We start from the raw sequence: 23749 nt of genomic DNA, 5'->3' as shown, positions 1-23749 counted from the left end.
AGTAATAATCCTGCGAGCTTGTTCATCCAAACCATGGCTTTGTCTTCAGTGGAATCAGTACACTGTGATAAGGACACTTCAGTGTGTACTTGAAGGATGGAAATACTTCCTTCCATCCTGAGGGTGTACATCCATCCATCCATTTTCTACCGCTTATTCCCTTTTTGGGGTGGCGGGGGGCGCTGGCGCCTATCTCAGCTACAATCGGGCGGAAGGCGGGGTACACCCTGGACAAGTCGCCACCTCATCGCAGGGCCAACACAGAAAGACAGACAACATTCACACTCACATTCACACACTAGGGCCAATTTAGTGTTGCCAATCAACCTATCCCCAGGTGCATGTCTTTGGAAGTGGGAGGAAGCCGGAGTACCCGGAGGGAACCCACGCATTCACGGGGAGAACATGCAAACTCCACACAGAAAGATCCCGAGCCTGGATTTGAACCCAGGACTGCAGGAACTTCGTATTGTGAGGCAGACGCACTAACCCCTCTTCCACCGTGACGCCAGGGTGTACATCTTGAGTCCCAAAATCATTACTTTCATTAACTTATTCTCTCCTATTTGTTCCCCTTGTCCGAGGTCGGGTTGCGGGGGCAGCAGCCTAAGCAGAGAAAGAATTTGCTTTTTTTTTCGTACAACACCGTGTTGTACGGACTACAGAGCACACCAGTATATAAGCCGCACCCACCAATCAAAAAAAATATTTTTTCCATATATTAGCTGCAGCAGATTATACACCGCAGTTAATTAGTTATTTACACTGAAGTATTTTATAAATGTTTATTTTTGCATTGTTTCCAAACGGCGTCTGTAACACGGCAGTAAAACGGCTCATCAAACAAAATAGAAGTCATCGTCATGGAGCCACTAGCTGCGAAAGCTAGCTCTCCAATCAGCTAAACAGTGGCTCCACAGTGGTGTTTTGGTCAATTTACTGAGGCATTTGTGAAACTGAAACAATACAAAAAGAACACCATTGTAAGTTAATTATACTGACACACTTGTAAACGTGTTAACATATTAGCTAACACTAGCAACGTTAGCTTGATTACATTACGTTAGTATGTACAAATATGCATGTGAACACTCTTACAGACATCACACATGGGATAGTTTAGTAAGTAAGAATTGTTTTAGTGATATTGTAAAACTTACAAATGTTGCTTGGAGTGATGAATGAATGAATCCATATGAGTAAAAACGCTGTGGACGCAGTGATGTCATCTCAAGGCAAAAATTAGTCGGGAGAACATCTTGTCATGGCTTTAAACCTGATATTTCCATAATGTACACTTTTCTTTGTCCATTTCTGCTCACTATTTTCCCGCTTGTTGCTCATCAGTAACTAGTAAACGAAGCCAAGTTTTCCCCCGGCTACTGAAATGCCTGAGGGTCATAAGTTTGTGAAACGGAAACAATACAAAAAAAACGCCATTGTAAGTTAATAATACTAACACAGTCTCTCGTAAACGTGTTAAAATATTAGCTAACGCTAACGACGCTAGCTTGATTACATTATATTAGTATGTGCGAATTTGCATGAAAACACTCCTACAGACATCACACATGGGATAGTTTAGTAAGTAAGAATTGTTTGTTATATTGTAAAACTTAAAAAACATTTTTCAGAATGACGAAAGAAGAATCCATACGAGTAAAAACGCTGCGGACGGCTAAAAGACCCAACGGCACTTCTACTACCGGTTGAAAGCAGTAAATAGAAGGTTACTGCAGAACCTGCAGTGAGCGAACATGTCCAAAAGATGGCGCCACAGCACAGAAAATAACACCTTTTCAGTGTCTTTGCATGTGTTTAACGAAAACTATTTGCTCTGTGGCCGTCAGCGAAGAAAAATCCATAAATTTTATAAGCCGCGGGTTTTAAAGCGTAGGAAAAAAAGTAGCGGCTTAAAGTTTGAAATTTACGCTCATTGCAAATTAATTTTTTTTACTTATTCTGGTCAACACCAGCTTCAGATGACGCAGAGGTTGGGCCACAACTTCCTGTTTGCTAGCTCCGCTCCTTTCTCTATGTCGCTGCTTACTAATTATGTTCTGTCATTGTCATTTGGCTGCTCATGTATGCAGTGACACATTCATAACAAATGATCAACGGAATCCTTGTAGTATCGACGAGATACAGCTCTTTGAGTTGGTATCGCTACAATCACCATTTGTATGGATCCACCCATTTGTTTGCATGCAGGAGCGCTGGCGTGCCGTTAGCGGTGAGCTATTGTATCCTCTTATGGTGTGTGGATAAGGATGTTTAGCTATTCCTCGTCCTGCAGGGATGATACTTACAAGAAACTGATTTTTCTTGTCGCCATGGAGGCGAGGATTAGTGATTTGGAAGTTGCTAAAACACTGTGGAGGGACGTTAACAGCTAGCAAGCTATGTTTTAAAGCTTCAGCGTGTATTGCTTAACCTTTATTGTTGTTTAAGTCAAAATATGTCGATTCTTCCTCTTCTGTTTCTGCTTGTGTGTGTGTGTGTGTGTGTGTGTGTGTGTGTGTGTGTGTGTGTGTGTGTGTGTGTGTGTGTGTGTGTGTGTGTGTGTGTGTGTGTGTGTGTGTGTGTGTGTGTGTGTGTGTGTGTGTGTGTGTGTGTGTGTGTGTGTGTGTGTCGGCGCGCCATCCTGTCCCTGGAGAAAAAAAGTACAGGTATTTTTCAAAGACGGTTTAGTACCTTTTTATAATTCATTAGTATTTTAGTACAGTAAACATAACACGGGTGGTGTCTTTTTCATTCACAGTAATGCACTGTAAAAATAGACACCGGTACATTTCAAAGCAAAATTTTTGTGACTTTTCTTTTTTTTATCTAGAAATATTTTTGTGTGTAATTTTTGTAAAAGTATTTTTATTGTAAAAAATAACCATGGTATTGTTATTCCCATTACAGTAATGCACTGTAAAAAAAAATGCAGTAAATTTTACAGTAAAGTTTTGGTGACTGAACTGCCAGTTTTTTTATTTTGCTGTAAAATCTACAGGATTTTTTTTACATATTTTAAAATGCAAATGTTGAGTACAACATTTTTTTTAATTGTTTTTCTTTAGTAATATTTAATAGTAAGAAACTGGAAGAATTTAAATTTCACACTAAACACATCAGAGGTATAGTTCTTTCATTTACAGTAATTTACTGTAAAAAACAAACATTTCCTCGTAAAATTTTGCTGACTTTAATCGTAAAATCTCAAGATTTTTAGTTTTGTTTTTTGTTAAAAAAACAAAAGAAAAAGAACATTTGTTTTTCCGCAAAATTTCCCATATTTAAAAAAAAAGGAGCCGTTTTTAGGGATTTTTTTTTACAATAACTACACAAAAAATCTGTATATTTTCAGTAAAAAAAAAAATACAAACTTAGTAAAAACAACAAATTTTTCCGCAAAATGTCTTATATTTGAAAAAAAAAAGAAGACACTTTTAGTATTTTTTTTTTGTCTGATTTAATGGTAAGAAACTAGCAGGATTGTATTTAATAACACGGTTATTGTTTATTCATTTACAGTAATGCACTGTAAAAATAGACACCGGTACATTTCAAAGTAAAATTTTAGTGACTCTTTTTTTTAATCTAGAATTTTTTTTGTTTGTGTATTTTTTGTAAAAGTATTTTTATTGTAAAAAATAACCATGGTATTGTTTTTCCCATTCACAGTAATGCACTTAAAAAAGAAATGCAGTAAATTTTACAGTAAAGTTTTGGTGACTGAACTGCCAGTTTTTTTTATTTCACTGTAAAATCTACAGATTTTTGTTTACATTTTTTAAATTGCAAATGTTGAGTACAGCAAGAAACTGGAATAATTTCAATTTTACACTAAACACATCAGTGGTATAGTTCTTTCATTTACAGTAATTTACTGTAAAAAACAAACATTTCCTAGTAAAATTTTGCTGACTTTTTAATCGTAAAATGTAAAGATTTTTTGTTTGTTTTTTTGTTTTAAAAAAACATGTTTTTCCGCAAAATTTACCATATTTAAAAAAAAGGACACGTTTTTAGGGATTTTTTTCACAATAACTACACAAAAAAATCTGTATATTTTCAGTCCATTTTTTTACAAAAAATACAAACTTAGCAAAAACAACACATTTTTCCGCAAAATGTCCTATATTTAAAAAAAAGAAGACACTTTTAGTATTTTTTTAGTCTGATATAATGGTAAGAAACTAGCAGGATTGTATTTAATAACACAGTGATTGTTTATTCATCTACAGTAATGCACTGTAAAAATAGACACCGGTACATTTCAAAGTAAAAAAATGTTTTTAACCGTAAAATCTACACATTTTTTTGTATGTTTTAAAAAAAAAAAACACCTTTATTTTTCCGCTAAATTTCCCATATTTTAGAAAAAGAAGACGTTTTAAAGTATTTTTTTTACAATAAATAAACCCAAAAAAATCTGGAGATTTTCAGTGAAATTAAAAAAAAACAAAAAAAAAAACGAACGTACCAAAAACAACACGCTTTCCCGCAAAATGTCCTATATTTATTAAAAAAAAAAAAAAAAAGAAGACACTTCTAGTATTTTTTTTGTCTGATATAATGGTAAGAAACTAGCAGGATTGTATTTAATAACACGGTGATTGTTTATTCATTTACAGTAATGCACTGTAAAAATAGACACCAGTACATTTCAAAGTAAAAAAATGTTTTTAACCGTAAAATCTACAAATTTTTTTGTATGTTTAAAAAAAAAAAAAAAAAAAACTTTATTTTTCCGCTAAATTTCCCATATTTTATAAAAAGAAGACGTTTTAAAGTATTTTTTTTTACAATAAATAAACCAAAAAAATCTGGAGATTTTCAGTGAAATTAAAAAAAAATTTTTTTTACAATTAATACGAAGTTCCTGCAATCCTGGGTTCAAATCCAGGCTCGGGATCTTTCTGTGTGGAGTTTGCATGTTCTCCCCGTGAATGCGTGGGTTCCCTCCGGGTACTCCGGCTTCCTCCCACCTCCAAAGACATGCACCTGGGGATAGGTTGATTGGCAACACTAAATTGGCCCTAGTGTGTGAATGTGAGTGTGAATGTTGTCTGTCTATCTGTGTTGGCCCTGCGATGAGGTGGCGACTTGTCCAGGGTGTACCCTGCCTTCCGCCCGATTGTAGCTGAGATAGGCGCCAGCGCCCCCCGCGACCCCGAAAGGGAATAAGTGGTAGAAAATGGATGGATGGACAAAAAAAATCTGTAGATTTTTTGTAAAAAAAAATAAATAAATAAATAAAACTTAGCAAAGACCACACATTTTCCGCAAAATTTCCTATAATTTAAAATAAAATACGCTTTTAGTGCTTTTTTAGTCAGCTTTTATGGTAAGAAACTAGCAGTATTGTATTTAATAACACGGTTATTGTTTATTTACAGTAAGGCACTGTAAAAAAAAAAATCTCTGTACGTGAACTTGTAAAATTTTGGGGACTTTTACCGTTTTTTTTTTGTTTAAAAAAAAAAAACTTTTCTGTAAAATGTCACGTATTTGAAAGTGCAAATGTTGAGTGCAAAATTTAATTTTTAGTATTTTTCTTTAGTCAGATTTACTGGTAAAAAAAAATGGGAAAACTTGACTGGAAAAACAACAATGTTATTGTTTTTCCATTTGAAGTAATGCACGGAAAAAAACGTTTCAAGTTTTTGTAAAAGTATTTTTATTTAATTTAACGGCAACAATGTTAACGATATCTTGTTGCGAATCAAAGCGTCCATTTTTAAAGCACACCATTTACCTTAAGGTTCCGCCTAGCAACAGTCCCTCCCTCCCCGACCCCCCTTTTAGTGCGCTCTCTCCTCGGCAACGTCCCGGCATCGCTCTTCATATGTCGCAGCCTCACGACCTCATTTCCTCTTCGACGCCATCACACCTTTTTCAGTTGTCCTTCAGACGCTTTAAACGCCGTCTTCCAACGCTGACCGCAGGAAATTACTGAAAATGACATTTGCATTTTTAACGTTGGAAATTTCTGGGGAAAATAGGTGTTTTTTGATAGAAACAACACTAACACTAATTTAACTGAATCTGTAGATTTTACGGTAAAAAAAAAAAAAAAAAGTTTTTTTACAGGGCATTACTGTAAAATTAAAATGATGCCAATTTTTTCCCAATAAATTCTGACTAAAGAAAAATGTGTACTTAACATTTGCATTTTAACATATGTGAAATTTCATTGAAAAATTTGGGATTTTAAAAAGAATAACTACACTAAAAAATCTGTAGATTTTCAGTAAAAATACATTTTAAAAAAAATACAAAATTAGCAGCTCAGTCACCAAAATGTTACTGTGAAATTCAGAGTGTTTTACAGTGCATTACTGTAAATAGAAAACATTAACAGTAAAACTAAAATCTGACCAAAGAAAAATACCAAACTACATTTGGGCTCAAATATTAAAATGTTTGAATTTTCTTTGGAAAAATAAGTTACTTTTTAACAATCAAGACACAAAAAAATCTCACATTTTTACGATTAAGAAAGGGATTAAAAATTTTACTGTGAATCTGTAGATTTTACAATTAAAAATTAAAAAGTGTTATTTACAGGGCATTACTGTAAAAATAAAAGTATGCCTTTTTTTCTCCATAAATTCTGATTAAAGAAAAATACTAAAAACTTTATTCGCACTTAACATTTGCATTTTAAAATGTGTAATTTCACAGAAAAATTTTAGACGTTTTTTTAACAAAAACTTCACAAAGAAAGTCTGAAGAGTTTTAGTAAAGATAAAAACACATTTAAACTTAGCAGCTCCGTCACCAAAATGTTACTGTGAAATTTACAGTGCATTACTGTAAATAGAAAACATTAACAGTAAAACTAAAATCTGACCAAAGAAAAATACCAAACTATATTTGGGCTCAAATATTAAAATGTGTGAATTTTTGGGGAGAAATAAGTTACTTTTTAACAATTAGACACAAAAAATCTCAAATTTTTACGATAAAGAAAGGGATTACATTTTTACTGTGAATCTGTATATTTTACAATAAAAATTAAAAAAGTGTGATTTTACAAGGCAATTCTGTAAAAATAAAATTGTGCCATTTTTTCTCCATAAATTCTGATTAAAGAAAAATACTTAAAACTGTATTTTTACTTAACATTTGCATTTTAAAATATGTGTAATTACACAGAAATTTTTTTGATTTTTTTTTAACAAAAACTTCACAAAAAAAGTCTGAAGAGTTTTAGTAAAAATAAAAACAAATTTAAACTTAGCAGCTCCGTCACCAAAATGTTACTGTGAAATTTAGTGTTTTACAGTGCATTACTGTAAATAGAAAACATTAACAGTAAAACTAAAATCTGACCAAAGAAAAATACCAAACTACATTTGGTCTCAAATATTCAAATGTGGGAATTTTTGGGGAAAAATAAGTTACTTTTTAACAATTAGACACAAAAAATCTCAAATTTTTACGATAAAGAAAGGGATTCAAATTTTACTGTGAATCTGTAGATTTTTACAATAAAAAATAAGTGTTATTTACAGGGCATTACTGTAAAAATAAATTTGTGCCATTTTTTCTCCATAAATTCAGATTAAAGAAAAATACAAAAAAAACTGTATTTGTACTTAACATTTGCATTTTAAAATATGTGTAATTTCACAGAATAATTTTAGATTTTTTTTTTTTAACAAAAACTTCACAAAAAGTCTGAAGAGTTTTAGTAAAAATAAAAACAAATTTAAACTTAGCAGCTCCGTCACCAAAAAGTTACTGTGAAATTTAGTGTTTTACAGTGCATTACTGTAAATAGAAAACATTAACAGTAAAACTAAAATCTGACCAAAGAAAAATACCAAACTACATTTGGTCTCAAATATTCAAATGTGGGAATTTTTGGGGAAAAATAAGTTACTTTTTAACAATTAGACACCAAAAATCTCAAATTTTTATGATTAAGAAAGGGATTCAAATTTTACTGTGAATCTGTAGGTTTTACAATAAAAAAATTTAAAAAGTGTTATTTACAGGGCATTACTGTAAAAATACAATTGTGCCATTTTTTCTCCATAAATTCTGATTAAAGAAAAATACTAAAAACTGTATTTGTACTTAACATTTGCATTTTAAAATGTGTGATTTCACAGAAAAATTTTAGATTTTTTTTAACAAAAACTTCACAAAAAAAGTTTGAAGAGTTTTAGTCAAAATAAAAACAAATTTAAACTTAGCAGCTCCGTCACCAATATGTTACTGTGATATTTAGAGTGTTTTACAGTGCATTACTGTAAATAGAAAACATTAACAGTACAACTAAAATCTGACCAAAGAAAAATACCAAACTACATTTGGGCTTAAATATTAAGATGTGTGAATTTTTGGGGAAAAATAAGTTACTTTTTAACAATTAGACACAAAAAATCTCAATTTTTTACGATAAAGGAAGGGATTAAAATTTTACTGTGAATCCGTAGATTTTACAATAAAAATTAAAAAAAGTGTTATTTACAGGGCATTACTGTAAAAATAAAATTGTGCCATTTTTTCTCCATAAATTCTGATTAAAGAAAAATACTAAAAACTGTATTTGTACTTAACATTTGCATTTTAAAATGTGTAATTTCACAGAATAATTTTAGATTTTTTTTTATAACAAAAACTTCACAAAAAAAGTCTGAAGAGTTTTAGTAAAAATAAAAACAAATTTAAACTTAGCAGCTCCGTCACCAAAATGTTACTGTGAAATTTAGTGTTTTACAGTGCATTACTGTATATAGAAATCATTAACAGTAAAACTAAAATCTGACCAAAGAAAAATACCAAACTACATTTGTTCTCAAATATTCAAATGTGTGAATTTTTGGGGAAAAATAAGTTACTTTTTAACAATTAGACACAAAAAATCTCAATTTTTTACGATAAAGAAAGGGATTCAAATTTTACTGTGAATCTGTAGATTTTTACAATAAAAAATAAAAGTGTTATTTACAGGGCATTACTGTAAAAATAAATTTGTGCCATTTTTTTCTCCATAAATTCTGATTAAAGAAAAATACTAAAAACTCTATTTGTACTTAACATTTGCATTTTAAAATATGTGTGATTTCACAGAAAAAATTTAGATTTTTTTTTTGACAAAAACTTCAAAAAAGTCTGAAGAGTTTTAATAAAAAAAATAATAATAATAATTTCAAACTTAGCAGCTCCGTCACCAAAATGTTACTGTGAAATTTACAGTGTTTTACAGTGAATTGCTGTAAATAAAAAAAAAAACAGTAACACTAAAATCCTGCCAGTTTGTTTTACCATAAAATCTTGACTAAAGAAAAATACTAAAAACTGCATTTGTGCTCAACATTTGCATATTACGATGTGGGATTTTGTTTGGGAAAAATAAGGAATTTTTAAACAAAAACTAGACACCAAAAAGAGCTAAAATTTTCACGGTTAAAAAGGGGACAAAATTTTACTGTGAATCTGTAAATTTTAAAGTTAAAAAAAGGGGCGGGGGGTATTTACAAAGCATTACTGTAAAATTTCAATTCTGCCATTTTTTTTTACCATAAATTCTGACTAAAGAAAAATTGTAAAAACTGTATTTGTACTTCACATTTGCATTTTAAAATATGTGAATACGGAAATGCTCCTGTAAAGCGTACAATATTTTTTCATGGTGCATTACTGTAAATAGAAAAAAACGTGTTACTTTTACAGTAAAATCCAAATTCCACCAGTGTTTGACCATAACATAGTGACTTGTTTTAGCACGTATGATCAGTCATCCATCATGGCGCCTCACCAACGCCGGCGCCCTCGCCATCTGTGGAGTTGACAACACCCCCGCCCCCTCTCGTGTTTCCGGTTCTGCTTGGCCTCCCGTTGATCGGCAGACGATTCCCAGCAACAGCTGTCACTGACACACGCCATTCACCCGCCAGTCACCGCCTCTACACCGCGTCCAACCTGCTCGCCATGCTCATTTTCGGGACGCCGCTGGGGTCACGGCTCGTTAAAATGTCGCCAAGTCACAGCCGGCGTTTAGCCGTGAGGCGTCTTGGAACGCTGCCGAGCGTCACGTTTACCGGTAACACGGCCAGATAGCGTTTAAACTGTCCACAGTCAAAATGCTCCTTGCTAATGTTAGTCCAATGCTAAAATGCTAACATTAGCATGCTGACATGTTCAGTCGTAACTTGGACCTTGACACATGTTGACTGTTAGCTTTAGCATGCTTAGATTAGTATTCCAATGCTAACATTAGCATGCTAACATGATTAGCCGTAACTTGGCCCTTGACACATGTTGACCATTAGCTTTAGCATGCTGATATTAGTAGTCCAATGCTAAAATGCTAACATTAGCATGCTGACATGTTCAGTCGTAACTTGGACCTTGACACATGTTGACTGTTAGCTTTAGCATGCTGATATTAGCATGCTTACATGTTCAGTCGTAAGTTGGACTTTGGCACATGTTGACTGTTAGCTTTAGCATGCTGATATTAGTAGTCCAATGCTAACACTAGCATCCTGACATGTTCAGTCGTAACTTGGATCTCGATACATGTTGACTGTTAGCTTTAGCACGCTGATAATAGTAGTCCAATGCTAAAATGCTAACAGCATGCTAACGTGTTCAGTCGTAACTTGGACCTTGACACATGTTGACTGTTAGCTTTAGCATACTGATATTAGTAGTCCAATGCTAAAATGCTAACATTAGCATGCTGACATGTTCAGTCGTAACTTGGATCTCGATACATGTTGACTGTTAACATGCTGATATTAGTAGTCCAATGCAAACATCAACATGCTAACATGTTCAGTCCTAACTTGGACTTTGGCACATGTTGACTGTTAGCTTTAGCATGCTGATATTAGTAGTCCAATGCTAAAATGCTAACATAAGCATGCTAACATGTTTGGTCGTAACTTGGACCTTGACACATGTTGACTGTTAGCTTTAGCATGCTGATATTAGTCGTCCAATGCAAAAATGCTAACATTGGCATGCTAACATGTTAAGTCGTAACTTGGACCTTGACACATGTTGACTGTTAACATGCTGGTTTTAGTAGTCAAATGCAAACATTAGCATGCTAACATGTTCAGTTGTAACTTGGACATTGACACATGTTGACTGTTAGCTTTAGCATGCTGGTATTAGTAGTCCATTGCTGAAATGCTAACGTTAGTAAGCATGCTGACATGTTCGGTCGTAACTTGGACCTTTACACATGTTGACTGTTAGCTTTAGCATGCTGATATTAGTAGTCCAATGCTAAAATGCTAAAATTAGCATGTTGACATGTTCAGTCATAACTTGGAACTTGACACATGTTGACTGTTAGCTTTAGCATGCTGATATTAGTCGTCCAATGCTAAAATGCTAACATTGGCATGCTAACATGTTCAGTCGTAACTTGGACCTTGACACATGTTGACTGTTAACATGCTGATAATAGTAGTCCAATGCAAACATTAGCATGCTAACATGTTCAGTCGTAACTTGGACCTTGACACATGTTGACTGTTAGCTTTAGCATGCTGGTATTAGTAGTCCATTGCTAAAATGCTAACGTTAGTAAGCATGCTGACATGTTCGGTCGTAACTTGGACCTTGACACATGTTGACTTTTAGCTTTAGCATGCTTAAATTAGTATTCCAATGCTAACATTAGCATGCTAACATGTTTAGTCGTAACGTGGACCTTGACACATGTTGACTGTTAGCTTTAACATGCTGATATTAGTAGTCCAATGCTAAAATGCTAACATTAGCATGTTGACATGTTCTGTCGTAATTTGGACCTTGATACATGTTGACTATTAGCTTTAGCATGCTGATATTAGTAGTCCAATGCAAACATTGGCATGCTAACATGTTCAGTCGTAAATTGGATCTCGATACATGTTGACTGTTAGCTTTAGCACACTGATATTAGTAGTCCAATGCTAAAATGCTAACATTAGCATGCTGACATGTTCAGTCATAACTTGGACATTGAGATATGTTGACTGTTAGCTTTAGCATACTGATATTAGTAGTCCAATGTTAAAATGCTAACAGTAGCTTGCTGCCATGTTCAGTCGTAACTTGGACCTTGACACATGTGGACTGTTAGCTTTAGCATGCTAATTTTAGTAGTCAAATGTTAAAATGCTAACATTAGCATGCTAAAATGTTCAGTCGTAACTTGGACCTTGACACATGTTGACTGTTAGCTTTAGCATACTGATATTACTAGTCCAATGCTAAAATGCTAACATTAGCATGCTGACATGTTCAGTCGTAACATGGACCTTGACACATGTTGACTGTTAACATCCTGATATTAGTAGTCCAATGCAAACATTAGCATGCTAACATGTTCAGTCGTAACTTGGACTTTGGCACGTTGACTGTTAGCTTTAGCATGCTGATATTAGTAGTCCAATGTTAAAATGCTAACAGTAACATGCTGACATGTTCAGTCGTAACTTGGATCTCGATACATGTTGACTGTTAGCTTTAGCACGCTGATATTAGTAGTCCAATGCTAAAATGCTAACATTAGCATGCTAACATGTTCAGTCGTAACTTGGACCTTGACATATGTTGACTGTTAGCTTTAGCATACTGATATTAGTAGTCCAATGTTAAAATGCTAACAGTAGCTTGCTGACATTTTCAGTCGTAACTTGGACCTTGACACATGTTGACTGTTAGCTTTAGCATGCTGATATTAGTAGTCCAATGATAAAATGCTAACAGTAGCATTCTGACATGTTCAGTCGGAACTTGGATCACGATACATGTTGACTGTTAACATGCTGATATTAGTAGTCCAATGCAAACATTGGCATGCTAACATGTTCAGTCGTAAATTGGATCTCGATACATGTTGACTGTTAGCTTTAGCACACTGATATTAGTAGTCCAATGCTAAAATGCTAACATTAGCATGCTGACATGTTCAGTCGTAACTTGGACATTGAGATATGTTGACTGTTAGCTTTAGCATACTGATATTAGTAGTCCAATGTTAAAATGCTAACAGTAGCTTGCTGCCATGTTCAGTCGTAACTTGGACCTTGACACATGTTGACTGTTAGCTTTAGCATGCTGATATTAGTAGTCCAATGATAAAATGCTAACAGTAGCATGCTGACATGTTCAGTCGTAACTTGGATCTCGATACATGTTGACTGTTAACATGCTGATATTAGTAGTCCAATGCAAACATTAGCATGCTGACATGTTCAGTCGTAACTTGGACCTTGACACATGTTGACTGTTAGCTTTAGCATGCCAATTTTAGTAGTCAAATGTTAAAATGCTAACATTAGCATGCTAACATGTTCAGTCATAACTTGGACCTTGACACATGTTGACTGTTAGCTTTAGCATGCTTAAATTAGTATTCCAATGCTAACATTAGCATGCTAACATGTTTAGTCGTAACTTGGACCTTGACACATGTTGACCGTTAGCTTTAGCATGCTGATATTAGTAGTCCAATGCTAAAATGCTAACATTAGTATTCTGACATGTTCAGTCGTAACTTGGACCTTGACACATGTTGACTGTTAGCTTTAGCATGCTTAAATTAGTATTCCAATGCTAACATTAGCATGCTAACATGTTTAGTCGTAACTAGGACCTTGACACATGTTGACCGTTAGCTTTAGCATGCTGATATTAGTAGTCCAATGCAAAAATGCTAACATTAGCATGCTGACATGTTCAGTCATAACTTGGACCTTGACACATGTTGACTGTTAGCTTTAGCATGCTGATATTAGTAGTCCAATGATAAAATGCTAACTTTAGCATGCTGACATGTTCAGTCGTAACTTGGACCTTGACACATGTTGACCGTTAGCTTTAGCATGCTGATATTAGTAGTCCATTGCTAAAATGCTAACGTTAGCATGCTAACATGTTTAGTCATAACTTGGACCTTGACACATGTTGACTGTTAGCTTTAGCATACTGATATTTGTAGTCCAATGCTAAAATGCTAACATTAGCATGCTGACATGTTCAGTCGTAACTTGGACCTTGACACATGTTGACTGTTAGCTTTAGCATACTGATATTTGTAGTCCAATGCTAAAATGCTAACATTAGCATGCTGACATGTTCAGTCGTAACTTGGACCTTGACACATGTTGACTGTTAGCTTTAGCATGCTGATATTAGTAGTCCAATGATAAAATGCTAACAGTAGCATGCTGACATGTTCAGTCGGAACTTGGATCTCGATACATGTTGACTGTTAACATGCTGATATTAGTAGTCCAATGCTAACATTAGCATGCTGACATGTTCAGTCGTAACTTGGACCTTGACACATGTTGACTGTTAGCTTTAGCATGCTAATTTTAGTAGTCAAATGTTAAAATGCTAACATTAGCATGCTAACATGTTCAGTCATAACTTGGACCTTGACACATGTTGACTGTTAGCTTTAGCATGTTTAAATTAGTATTCCAATGCTAACATTAGCACGCTAACATGTTTAGTCGTAACTTGGACTGACACATGTTGACCGTTAGCTTTAGCACGCTGATATTAGTAGTCCAATGCTAAAATGCTAACATTAGCATGCTGACATGTTCAGTCGTAACTTGGACCTTGACACGTTTGCCGTTAGCTTTAGCATGCTGATATTAGTAGTCCATTGCTAAAATGCTAACGTTAGCATGCTAACATGTTTAGTCGTAACTTGGACCTTGACACATGTTGACCGTTAGCTTTAGCATGCTGATATTAGTAGTCCAGTGCTAAAATGCTAACATTAGCATGCTGACATTTTCAGTCGTAATTTGGACCTTGACACATGTTGACTGTTAGCTTTAGCATGCTGATATTAGTTGTCCAATGCTAAAATGCTAACATTAGCATGCTGACATGTTCAGTCGTAACTTGGACCTTGACACATGTTGACCGTTAGCTTTAGCATGCTGATATTAGTAATCCATTGCTAAAATGCTAACGTTAGCATGCTAACATGTTTAGTCGTAACTTGGACCTTGACACATGTTGACCGTTAGCTTTAGCATGCTGATATTAGTAGTCCAGTGGTAAAATGCTAACATTAGCATGCTGACATGTTCAGTCGTAACTTGGACATTGAGATATGTTGACTGTTAGCTTTAGCATACTGATATTAGTAGTCCAATGTTAAAATGCTAACAGTAGCTTGCTGCCATGTTCAGTCGTAACTTGGACCTTGACACATGTTGACCGTTAGCTTTAGCATGCTGATATTAGTAGTCCATTGTTAAAATGCTAACGTTAGCATGCTAACATGTTTAGTCGTAGCTTGGACCTTGAAACATGTTGACTGTTAACTTTAGCATGCTGATATTAGTAGTCCAGTGGTAAAATGCTAACATTAGCATGCTAACATGTTCAGTCGTAACTCGGATCTGGGGCGGCATGGCGTAGTGGGTTGAGCGGCCGTGCCAGAAACCTGAGGATTGCAGGTTCGCTTCCCACCTATTGACATCCAAAAAATCGCTTCCGTTGTGTCCTTGGGCAAGACACTTCACCCTTGCCCCCTGGTGCCGCTCACACTGGTGAATGAATGATGAATGAATGATTGGTGGTGGTCGGAGGGGCCGTAGGCGCAAACTGGCAGCCACACTTTCGTCAGTCTACCCCAGGGCAGTTGTGGCTACAGATGTAGCTTACCACCACCAGGTGTGAATGAATGATGGGTTCCCACTTCTCTGTGAGCGCTTTGAGTATCCAACAATAGAAATGCGCGATATAAATCTAATCCATTATTATATAATATATAATAATAATACAAGGAACCATTTAAAACTCATTCCAGTACACTTATTTGCCACTGTACTGTAATTGGTTGGTAAATAGCCTTGTAATGCTAAATAAACAACAAAATAAAATGGAAGCAAACATTTAACTTACATAAATATTGAACGTATTCAAGTGCATTTTGTTGGGAGAACAAAATGTCTTTTTTGTGTCTTTTTCACCCAAGTGTCCGTGTTGATGGGCTCATATTGCCATTCCATTCCAGGCTGTCGTCTTGACTTGATGATAATGATGATGATGATTATTATCATTGATCAGACCATCATGTGAGGATTAAAAAAGAAAGCTCTTCTTTCAGACGATGACTCAGTCTGCTTGGAAACAAAAAGGATGTTCCAGTCGCACTTCCTGCTTCACTTATTGCTCAACACACACACACACTTATAACTGTATGTGTCTTATTATTATTATTATTATTATTATTATAAAATTTAAGCACATCTATTTTTATCTACAAAATATTTTGTCCTGGCTGTCTACAAACCCCGTTTCCATATGAGTTGGGAAATTGTGTTGGATGTAAATATAAACGGAATACAATGATTTGCAAATCCTTTTCAAGCCATATTCAGTTGAATATGCTACAAAGACAACATATTTGATGTTCAAACTGATAAACATCTTTTTTTTTTTGTGCAAATAATCATTAACTTTAGAATTTGATGCCAGCAATACGTGACAAAGAAGTTGGTAAAGGTGGCAATCAATACTGATAAAGTTGAGGAATGCTCATCAAACACTTATTTGGAACATCCCACAGGTGTGCAGGCTAACTGGGAACAGGTGGGTGCCATGATTGGGTATAAAAACAGCTTCCCCAAAAATGCTCAGTCTTTCACAAGAAAGGATGGGGCGAGGTACACCCCTTTGTCCACAACTGCTTGAGCAAATAGTCAAACAGTTTAAGAACAACGTTTCTCAAAGTGCAATTGCAAGAAATTCAGGGATTTCAACATCTACGGTCCATAAAATCATCAAAATGTTCAGAGAATCTGGAAAAATCACTCCACATAAGCTGCATGACCGGAAACCAACATTGAATGACCGTGACCTTCGATCCCTCAGATGGCACGGTATCAAAAATTTACATCGATTTCTAAAGGATATCACCACATGGGATCAGGAACACTTCAGAAAACCACTGTCACTAAATACAGTTTGTCGCTACATCTGTAAGTGCAAGTTAAAGCTCTACTATGCAAAGCGAAAGCCATTTATCACCGGCTTCTCTGGGCCCGAGATCATCTAAGATGGACTGATGCAAAGTGGAAAAGTGTTCTGTGGTCTGACGAGTCCACATTTCAAATTGTTTTTGGAAATATTCGACATCGTGTCATCCACACCAAAGGGGAAGTGAACCATCCAGACTGTTTTGGATTCAAAGTTCAAAAGCCAGCATCTGTGATGGTATGGGGGTGCATTAGTGCCCAAGGCATGGGTAACTTACACATTTGTGAAGGCACCATTAATGCTGCAAGGTACATACAGATTTTGGAACAACATATGCTGCCATCTAAGCGCCTTCTTTTTCATGGACGCCCCTGCTTATTTCAGCAAGACAATGCCAAGCCACATTCAGCATGTGTTACAACAGTGTGGCTTCGTAAAAAAAAAAGTGCAAGTACTTTCCTGGCCCCCCTGCAGTCCAGACCTGTCTCCCATGGAAAATGTGTGGCGCATTATGAAGCGTAAAATACGACAGCGGAGACCCCGGACTGTTGAACGACTGAAGCTCGACATAAAACAAGAATGGGAAAGAATTCCTCTTTCAAAGCTTCAACAATTAGTTTCCTCAGTTCCCAAACGTTTATTGAGTGTTGTTAAAAGAAAAGGTGATGTAACAGTGGTTAACATGCCCTTTCCCAACTACTTTGGCACGTGTTGCAGCCATGAAATTGTAAGTTAATTATTATATGCAAAAAAAAATAAAGTTTATGAGTTTGAACATCAAATATCTTGTCTTTGTAGTGCATTCAACTGAATATGGGTTGAAAAGGATTTGCAAATCATTGTATTCTGTTTATATTTACATCTAACACAATTTCCCAACTCATATGGAAACGGGGTTTGTTTTCACGTGTGTGTGTGTGTGTGTGTGTGTGTGTGTGTGTGTGTGTGTGTGTGTGTGTGTGTGTGTGTGTGTGTGTAATCCTATCTATGTTTGCCCTTCACACTGAGCACAGCATCCCTCTGGCATTTCATCAACACACACAATATCTGCTTTGGCTGGCGGCCATGACAGATGGAGGAGTCGGGCTTAGGGTGGTTTCCATGGCAACCAACAGTGACTTCTCCCCAACAGTACAAATTACACAATAGCTCTGTGGAGGTGTGTGTGTGTGGTTGCGCAACAAGTGTGTGTCATCAGGTCAGGATAAAAATGAGCATTTAGGAACATTGTTGACTCTTTGAGAGACGAGGACGCTTAGCCCCGCCTTCTTTCCTGATAACTGTTTCATGTGGGCGGAGCTTTGTCTCCAAATGTACAATAAAGGCCTAGTTGCCAGGGGATGATGTCACAGGAGATGATGAAGTCTTTGTGGGAGCAAAGCTGACGAGCAGACGTGTGTGTTTGTGTGCAGCGAGCGCAGGAAGCTGCAGGTGAACATCGTCAGTCCCATCCAGTGCAGCATGAACGGCAGGAAGTGCTCGGTGGTGGTGGAGCCCAAGATCAACCAATCCCAGCCAGACTTCACCAAGAACCGCTCAGGCTACGTGTTAGCTGTGCCCTCCAACTGATGCTAGCTGTACCCCCAACTGATGCTAGCTGTGCCCTCCAACTGATGCTAGCTGTACCCCTCAACTGATGCTAGCTGTGCCTTCCAACTGATGCCAGCTGTACCCCCAACTGATGCTAGCTGTACTCCCAACTGATGCCAGCTGTACCCCCAACTGATGCTAGCTGTACCCTCCATTTGATGTTAGTTGTACACTTCAATGATTCTAGCTATACCCCCATTTGATGCTAGCTGTACCCCCTACTGATGGTAGCTGTAACCGCCAACTTATGCTAGTTGTACCCCCTACTGATGGTCGCTGTACCCCCAACTTATGCTAGCTGTATCCCCAACTGATGCTAGCTGTACCCCCAACTGATGCTAGCTGTACCCTCCATTTGATGCTAGTTGTACCCTTCAATGATTCTGGCTATACCCCCATTTGATGCTAGCTGTACCCCCAACTGATGCTAGCTGTACCCCCTACTGATGGTAGCTGTACCCCCAACTTATGCTAGCTGTATCCCCAACTGATGCTAGCTGTACCCCCAACTGATCTTAGCTGTACCCTCCATTTGATGCTAGTTGTACCCTTCAATGATACTAGCTGTATCCCCCAACTGATGATAGCTGTACCCCCCATTTGATGCTAGTTGTACCCTTCAATGATGCTAGCTATACCCCCAACTGATGCTAGCTATACCCTCCAACTGATGCTAGTTGTACCCCCAACTGATGCTAGCTGTACCCCCAACTGATGCTAGCTGTATCCCCAACTGATGCTAGCTGTACCCCCAACTGATCTTAGCTGTACCCTCCATTTGATGCTAGTTGTACCCTTCAATGATACTAGCTGTATCCCCCAACTGATGATAGCTGTACCCCCCATTTGATGCTAGTTGTACCCTTCAATGATGCTAGCTATACCCCCAACTGATGCTAGCTATACCCTCCAACTGATGCTAGTTGTACCCCCAACTGATGCTAGCTGTACCCCCAACTGATGCTAGCTGTATCCCTCAACTGATGCTAGCCGTACCCCCAACTGATGGTAGCTATATTCCCAACTAATGCTAGCTGTACCCCTAACTGATGCTAGCTGTAACCCCCAACTGATGGTAGCTATATTCCAAACTAATGCTTACTGTATCCCTCAACTGATGCTAGCTGTACCCCCAACTGATGGTAGCTGTAACCCCCAACTGTGGGTAGCTATATTCCCAACTAATGCTAGCTGTACCCCCATTTGATGCTAGCTGTACCCCCAATTGATGCTAGCTGCACCCCCCAATTGATGCTGGCTGTACCCTCCAACTTATGCTAGCTGTACCCCCCATTTGATGCTGGCTGTACCCTCCCATTTGATGCTAGTTGTACGCTTCAATGATGCTGGTTATATTCCCAACTGATGCTAGCTGTACCCCAACTGATGCTAGCTGTAACCCCCAACTGATGCTAGCTGTAACCCCCAACTGATGCTAGCTGTAACCCCCAACTGATGCTAGCTGTACCCCCAACTGATGCTAGCTGTACCCCCAATTGATGCTAGCTGTACCCCCCAATTGATGCTGGCTGTACCCTCCAACTTATGCTAGCTGTACCCCCCATTTGATGCTAGCTCTTCCCCCCATTTGTTTCTAGTTGTACCCTTCAATGATGCTAGCTATATTCCCAGGTGATGGTAGCTGTACCCCAACTAATGCTAGCTGTACTCTCCAACTGACGCTAGCTGTACCCCCCATTTGATGCTAGTTCTACCCTTCAATAATGCTAGCTGTACCCCAAACTGATGCTAGCTCTACCCTCCAACACTTGTTAGTTGTACCCCTAACTAATGCTAGATGTACTCCCAACTGATGCTAGTTATAACCACCAACTAATGCTTGCTGTACCCCCAACTGATGCTAGCTGTACCCTCCAACTTATGCTGGCTGTACCCTCCAACTTATGCTAGCTGTACCCCCCATTTGATGCTAGCTGTACCCCCCATTTGTTTCTAGTTGTACCCTTTAATGATGCTAGCTATATTCCCAACTGATGGTAGCTGTACCCCAACTGATGCTAGCTGTACTCTCCAACTGACGCTAGCTGTACCCCCCATTTGATGCTAGTTCTACCCTTCAATGATGCTAGCTGTACCCCCAACTGTTGCTAGGTGTACCCTCCAACATTTGCTAGTTTTACCCCTAACTAATGCTAGATGTACCCCCAACTGATGCTAGGAGTACCCTCCAACACTTGCTAGTTGTACCCCCAACTAATGCTAGCTGTACCCCAACTGATGCTAGCTGTAACCCCCAACTGATGGTAGATGTACCCCTAACTGATGCTAGCTGTACCCCCCAATTGATGCTGGCTGTACCCTCCAACTTATGCTAGCTGTACCCCCCATTTGATGCTAGCTGTACCCCCCATTTGTTTCTAGTTGTACCCTTCAATGATGCTAGCTATATTCCCAACTGATGGTAGCTGTACCCCAACTGATGCTAGCTGTACCCCAACTAATGCTAGCTGTACTCTCCAACTGACGCTAGCTGTACCCCCCATTTGATGCTAGTTCTACCCTTCAATGATGCTAGCTGTACCCCCCAACACTTGCTAGTTGTACCCCTAACTAATGCTAGATGTACCCCCAACTGATGCTAGTTATAACCACCAACTAATGCTTGCTGTACCCCCAACTGATGCTAGCTGTGCCCTCCAGCTAATGCTATATGTTCCCCAAGCTAATGCTAGCTGTACCCCCCAACTGATGCTGGGATAGACTTTACTTCCACTTTAATTTGAGCTTTATGGGCGGGGTTACTCCGTTGTCCACTCACAGCACACGCCAAGTTAAGCCCCGCCTCTTTACAGCACAACTGGGAATGACTGTCTTTTATGTTTTTCTTTCCTTCATCCCAAATCTGAAGGGTTCCTTTTGTTCAAAACTGACCCTTATATTTTTTTATTTTCACTTTATTTTTGACGGAGATGGAAGATTCCTTCTCAGTTGGAAGATTTATTCCAAGACGCAGATTTATTCTAAGGCAAAAGATTAATAAGTCCGGAATGCAAGATGAATTAAAAAAACAGAAGATTATTCCTAAAATGGAAGATTCTTTCAAAAAGAGATTATTCTGAAACATAAGATTAATTTTAATATAGAATGATTCTAAAATGGTAGGATTAATTCATTAAGAGGGGAAAATAATCATAAAAACAAAAGAGGGATACAAGGAATACAAATCCTAAAAGGGAAGATTATTTATTTTCTAAAATTATTCTAAAATATTACATTCTTCCGAAATGATTCTAGATAGGAAGATTATTTCTGAAAGAAGATGATTTCTTGGATGGAAGATGGATTGGGTGTTTGGTGACGAAGTGAAGAGAGGTTTATGACGTGTTGATCATGTCTACAAGGGATCTTTAAGTTCATTTCAGTGAGGAAACGTGCTAGCAAATATGACGTCACGTGTAGAAGAAGCTGAGAAAAAGCCAAAAGACACACACACACACACCAAGTTGAATTTGTGAAGTTTCCAAAGCGAGGCAAAGGTCAGACTTGTTAAATGTTTGCGGTCCACTAAGACGAGTCCTTGGTCTCGTTATGTCGCACTCAGGGACACGCACGCACTCAGGGGGGGGGGGGGTCAAACTTCCTTCGTCCTCCTTATTTCCCCTCCATGGCATATTTGCAAAGGAATGTTCCAGAAGGATTGTCCAAACTCTGTTTTTATTGGCCCTTAGCATACACTAAAAATGTTATTAAAAAAATATATATATATATATATATGTATTTATATATACATAAATTATACATATCAAATCAAAAATATATATATTTATTATATGTGTATATATGAAATAAATATATATATACACATTAGGTCAGGAAATAAACACAAAAGCGATTTCATTCCGACAAGCCTGTTTCGCAGGTTTCCGTGCTCTCCGGGGATTTTATGCGATTTTTTTTTTTTTTTTTTTTTTTTTTCCTGAAGAGCAGGGAAACCTGCGAAACAGGCTTGCCGGGATGAAATAGCCTCCGTGTTTTTTTTCCTGACCTAACGAATATTCCGCTCTACTCCGGTATTGAGCACTTTCTAACGGATAAACCACAATAACCTCGGCTATATATATATATATATGTATGTATATATATGTTTGTATATATATATATATATATATGTACGTATACATATATGTATGTGTGTATATATATATATATATAAATATGTGTATAGATATATAGATATATATATATATATATATATACACAAATATGTGTATAGATATGTGTATATATATATATGTGTATAGATATATATATATATATATATATATATATATGTGTATAGATACATGTATATATATATGTGTATAGATATATGTGTATATATGTATGTATGTATATATATATGTGTATATGTATGTATGTATATATATGTATGTATATATATATGTGTGTGCATATATGTATGTATATACTGTATGTATGTATGTATATATATGTATGTATATTTGTATGTATATATATATATATATGTATGTATGTATATATATGTATGTGTATATATGTATGTATGTATATATATGTGTATATGTATGTATGTATATATACATATGTGTGTATATATGTGTATATACATATATATGTATGTACGTATATATGTGTATATGTATATATACATATATGTATATACATGTATATATGTATATGTATATACATAAATGTATATACATATATATGGAAATATTATAATAAAGATGTTTTTACACTCTCTGCAAACACTTAAAAAGCAGTAAATCCAAACATAACCCAAATATTATCATCCATCATCGCGTTTATGATCATTTATGAATGAAGTCTGCCAACAATACGCTTTTTGTTTTGTTACTTTGTGTGCCATTTGTGTCCTCCATAATTTATTACGTGCCTCTTTTTTATATATCTTGGTCGTCTTTGTCACCAATCACTCGATCAATAATAAATATATATTTGCTGTATTTGCTTTGTGTCCGTGTGCGTTTGTAAACAGGAAGTTGTTGTGTCGACTCGCTTCACCCCCTCCCCACCCCACACGTGGTTGTCATGACAACACCTCCGCCGGTTGATCTCTGCCACTATCAAGCTCTGTATGGAGGAAGACCACAGACAGGAAGTCAGGTGACGCGTCACTTCTTTTCCCACTTAAAACATTGTCCGTCATTCTCAAAGCTCCCGTGGTGGCCGCGGTTTAACCCGGGAACGG

At 36.7% G+C, this 23749-nt stretch overlaps 1 protein-coding gene across 3 annotated transcripts in view; it reads left to right on the top strand.

Moving 5' to 3' along the window:
* Nucleotides 1-23749, top strand: part of myo1d (myosin 1D) — a 189163-nt gene that overhangs the window by 159794 nt on the left and 5620 nt on the right. For 2 of the 3 annotated variants that reach the window (XR_009807794.1, XR_009807793.1), the window contains exons 22-23: nt 18378-18715; nt 23537-23664. Coding sequence is in view for 1 of the 3 variants with exons in the window: in XM_061908110.1 (XP_061764094.1) it covers nt 18378-18534 (157 nt within the window). In the remaining 2 variants the exon portion in view is untranslated. Of the gene's footprint in view, nt 1-18377; nt 23505-23536; nt 23665-23749 lie in introns of those variants that run through there. The other variant, XM_061908110.1, reaches the window with a different exon arrangement.

The sequence above is a fragment of the Nerophis ophidion genome, linkage group LG08 (assembly GCF_033978795.1).
Source record: "Nerophis ophidion isolate RoL-2023_Sa linkage group LG08, RoL_Noph_v1.0, whole genome shotgun sequence".
Classification (NCBI taxonomy): Eukaryota; Metazoa; Chordata; class Actinopteri; order Syngnathiformes; family Syngnathidae; genus Nerophis; species Nerophis ophidion.
Note: the sequence above shows the minus strand (reverse complement) of the source record. Positions and strands in the feature narration are given on the sequence as shown.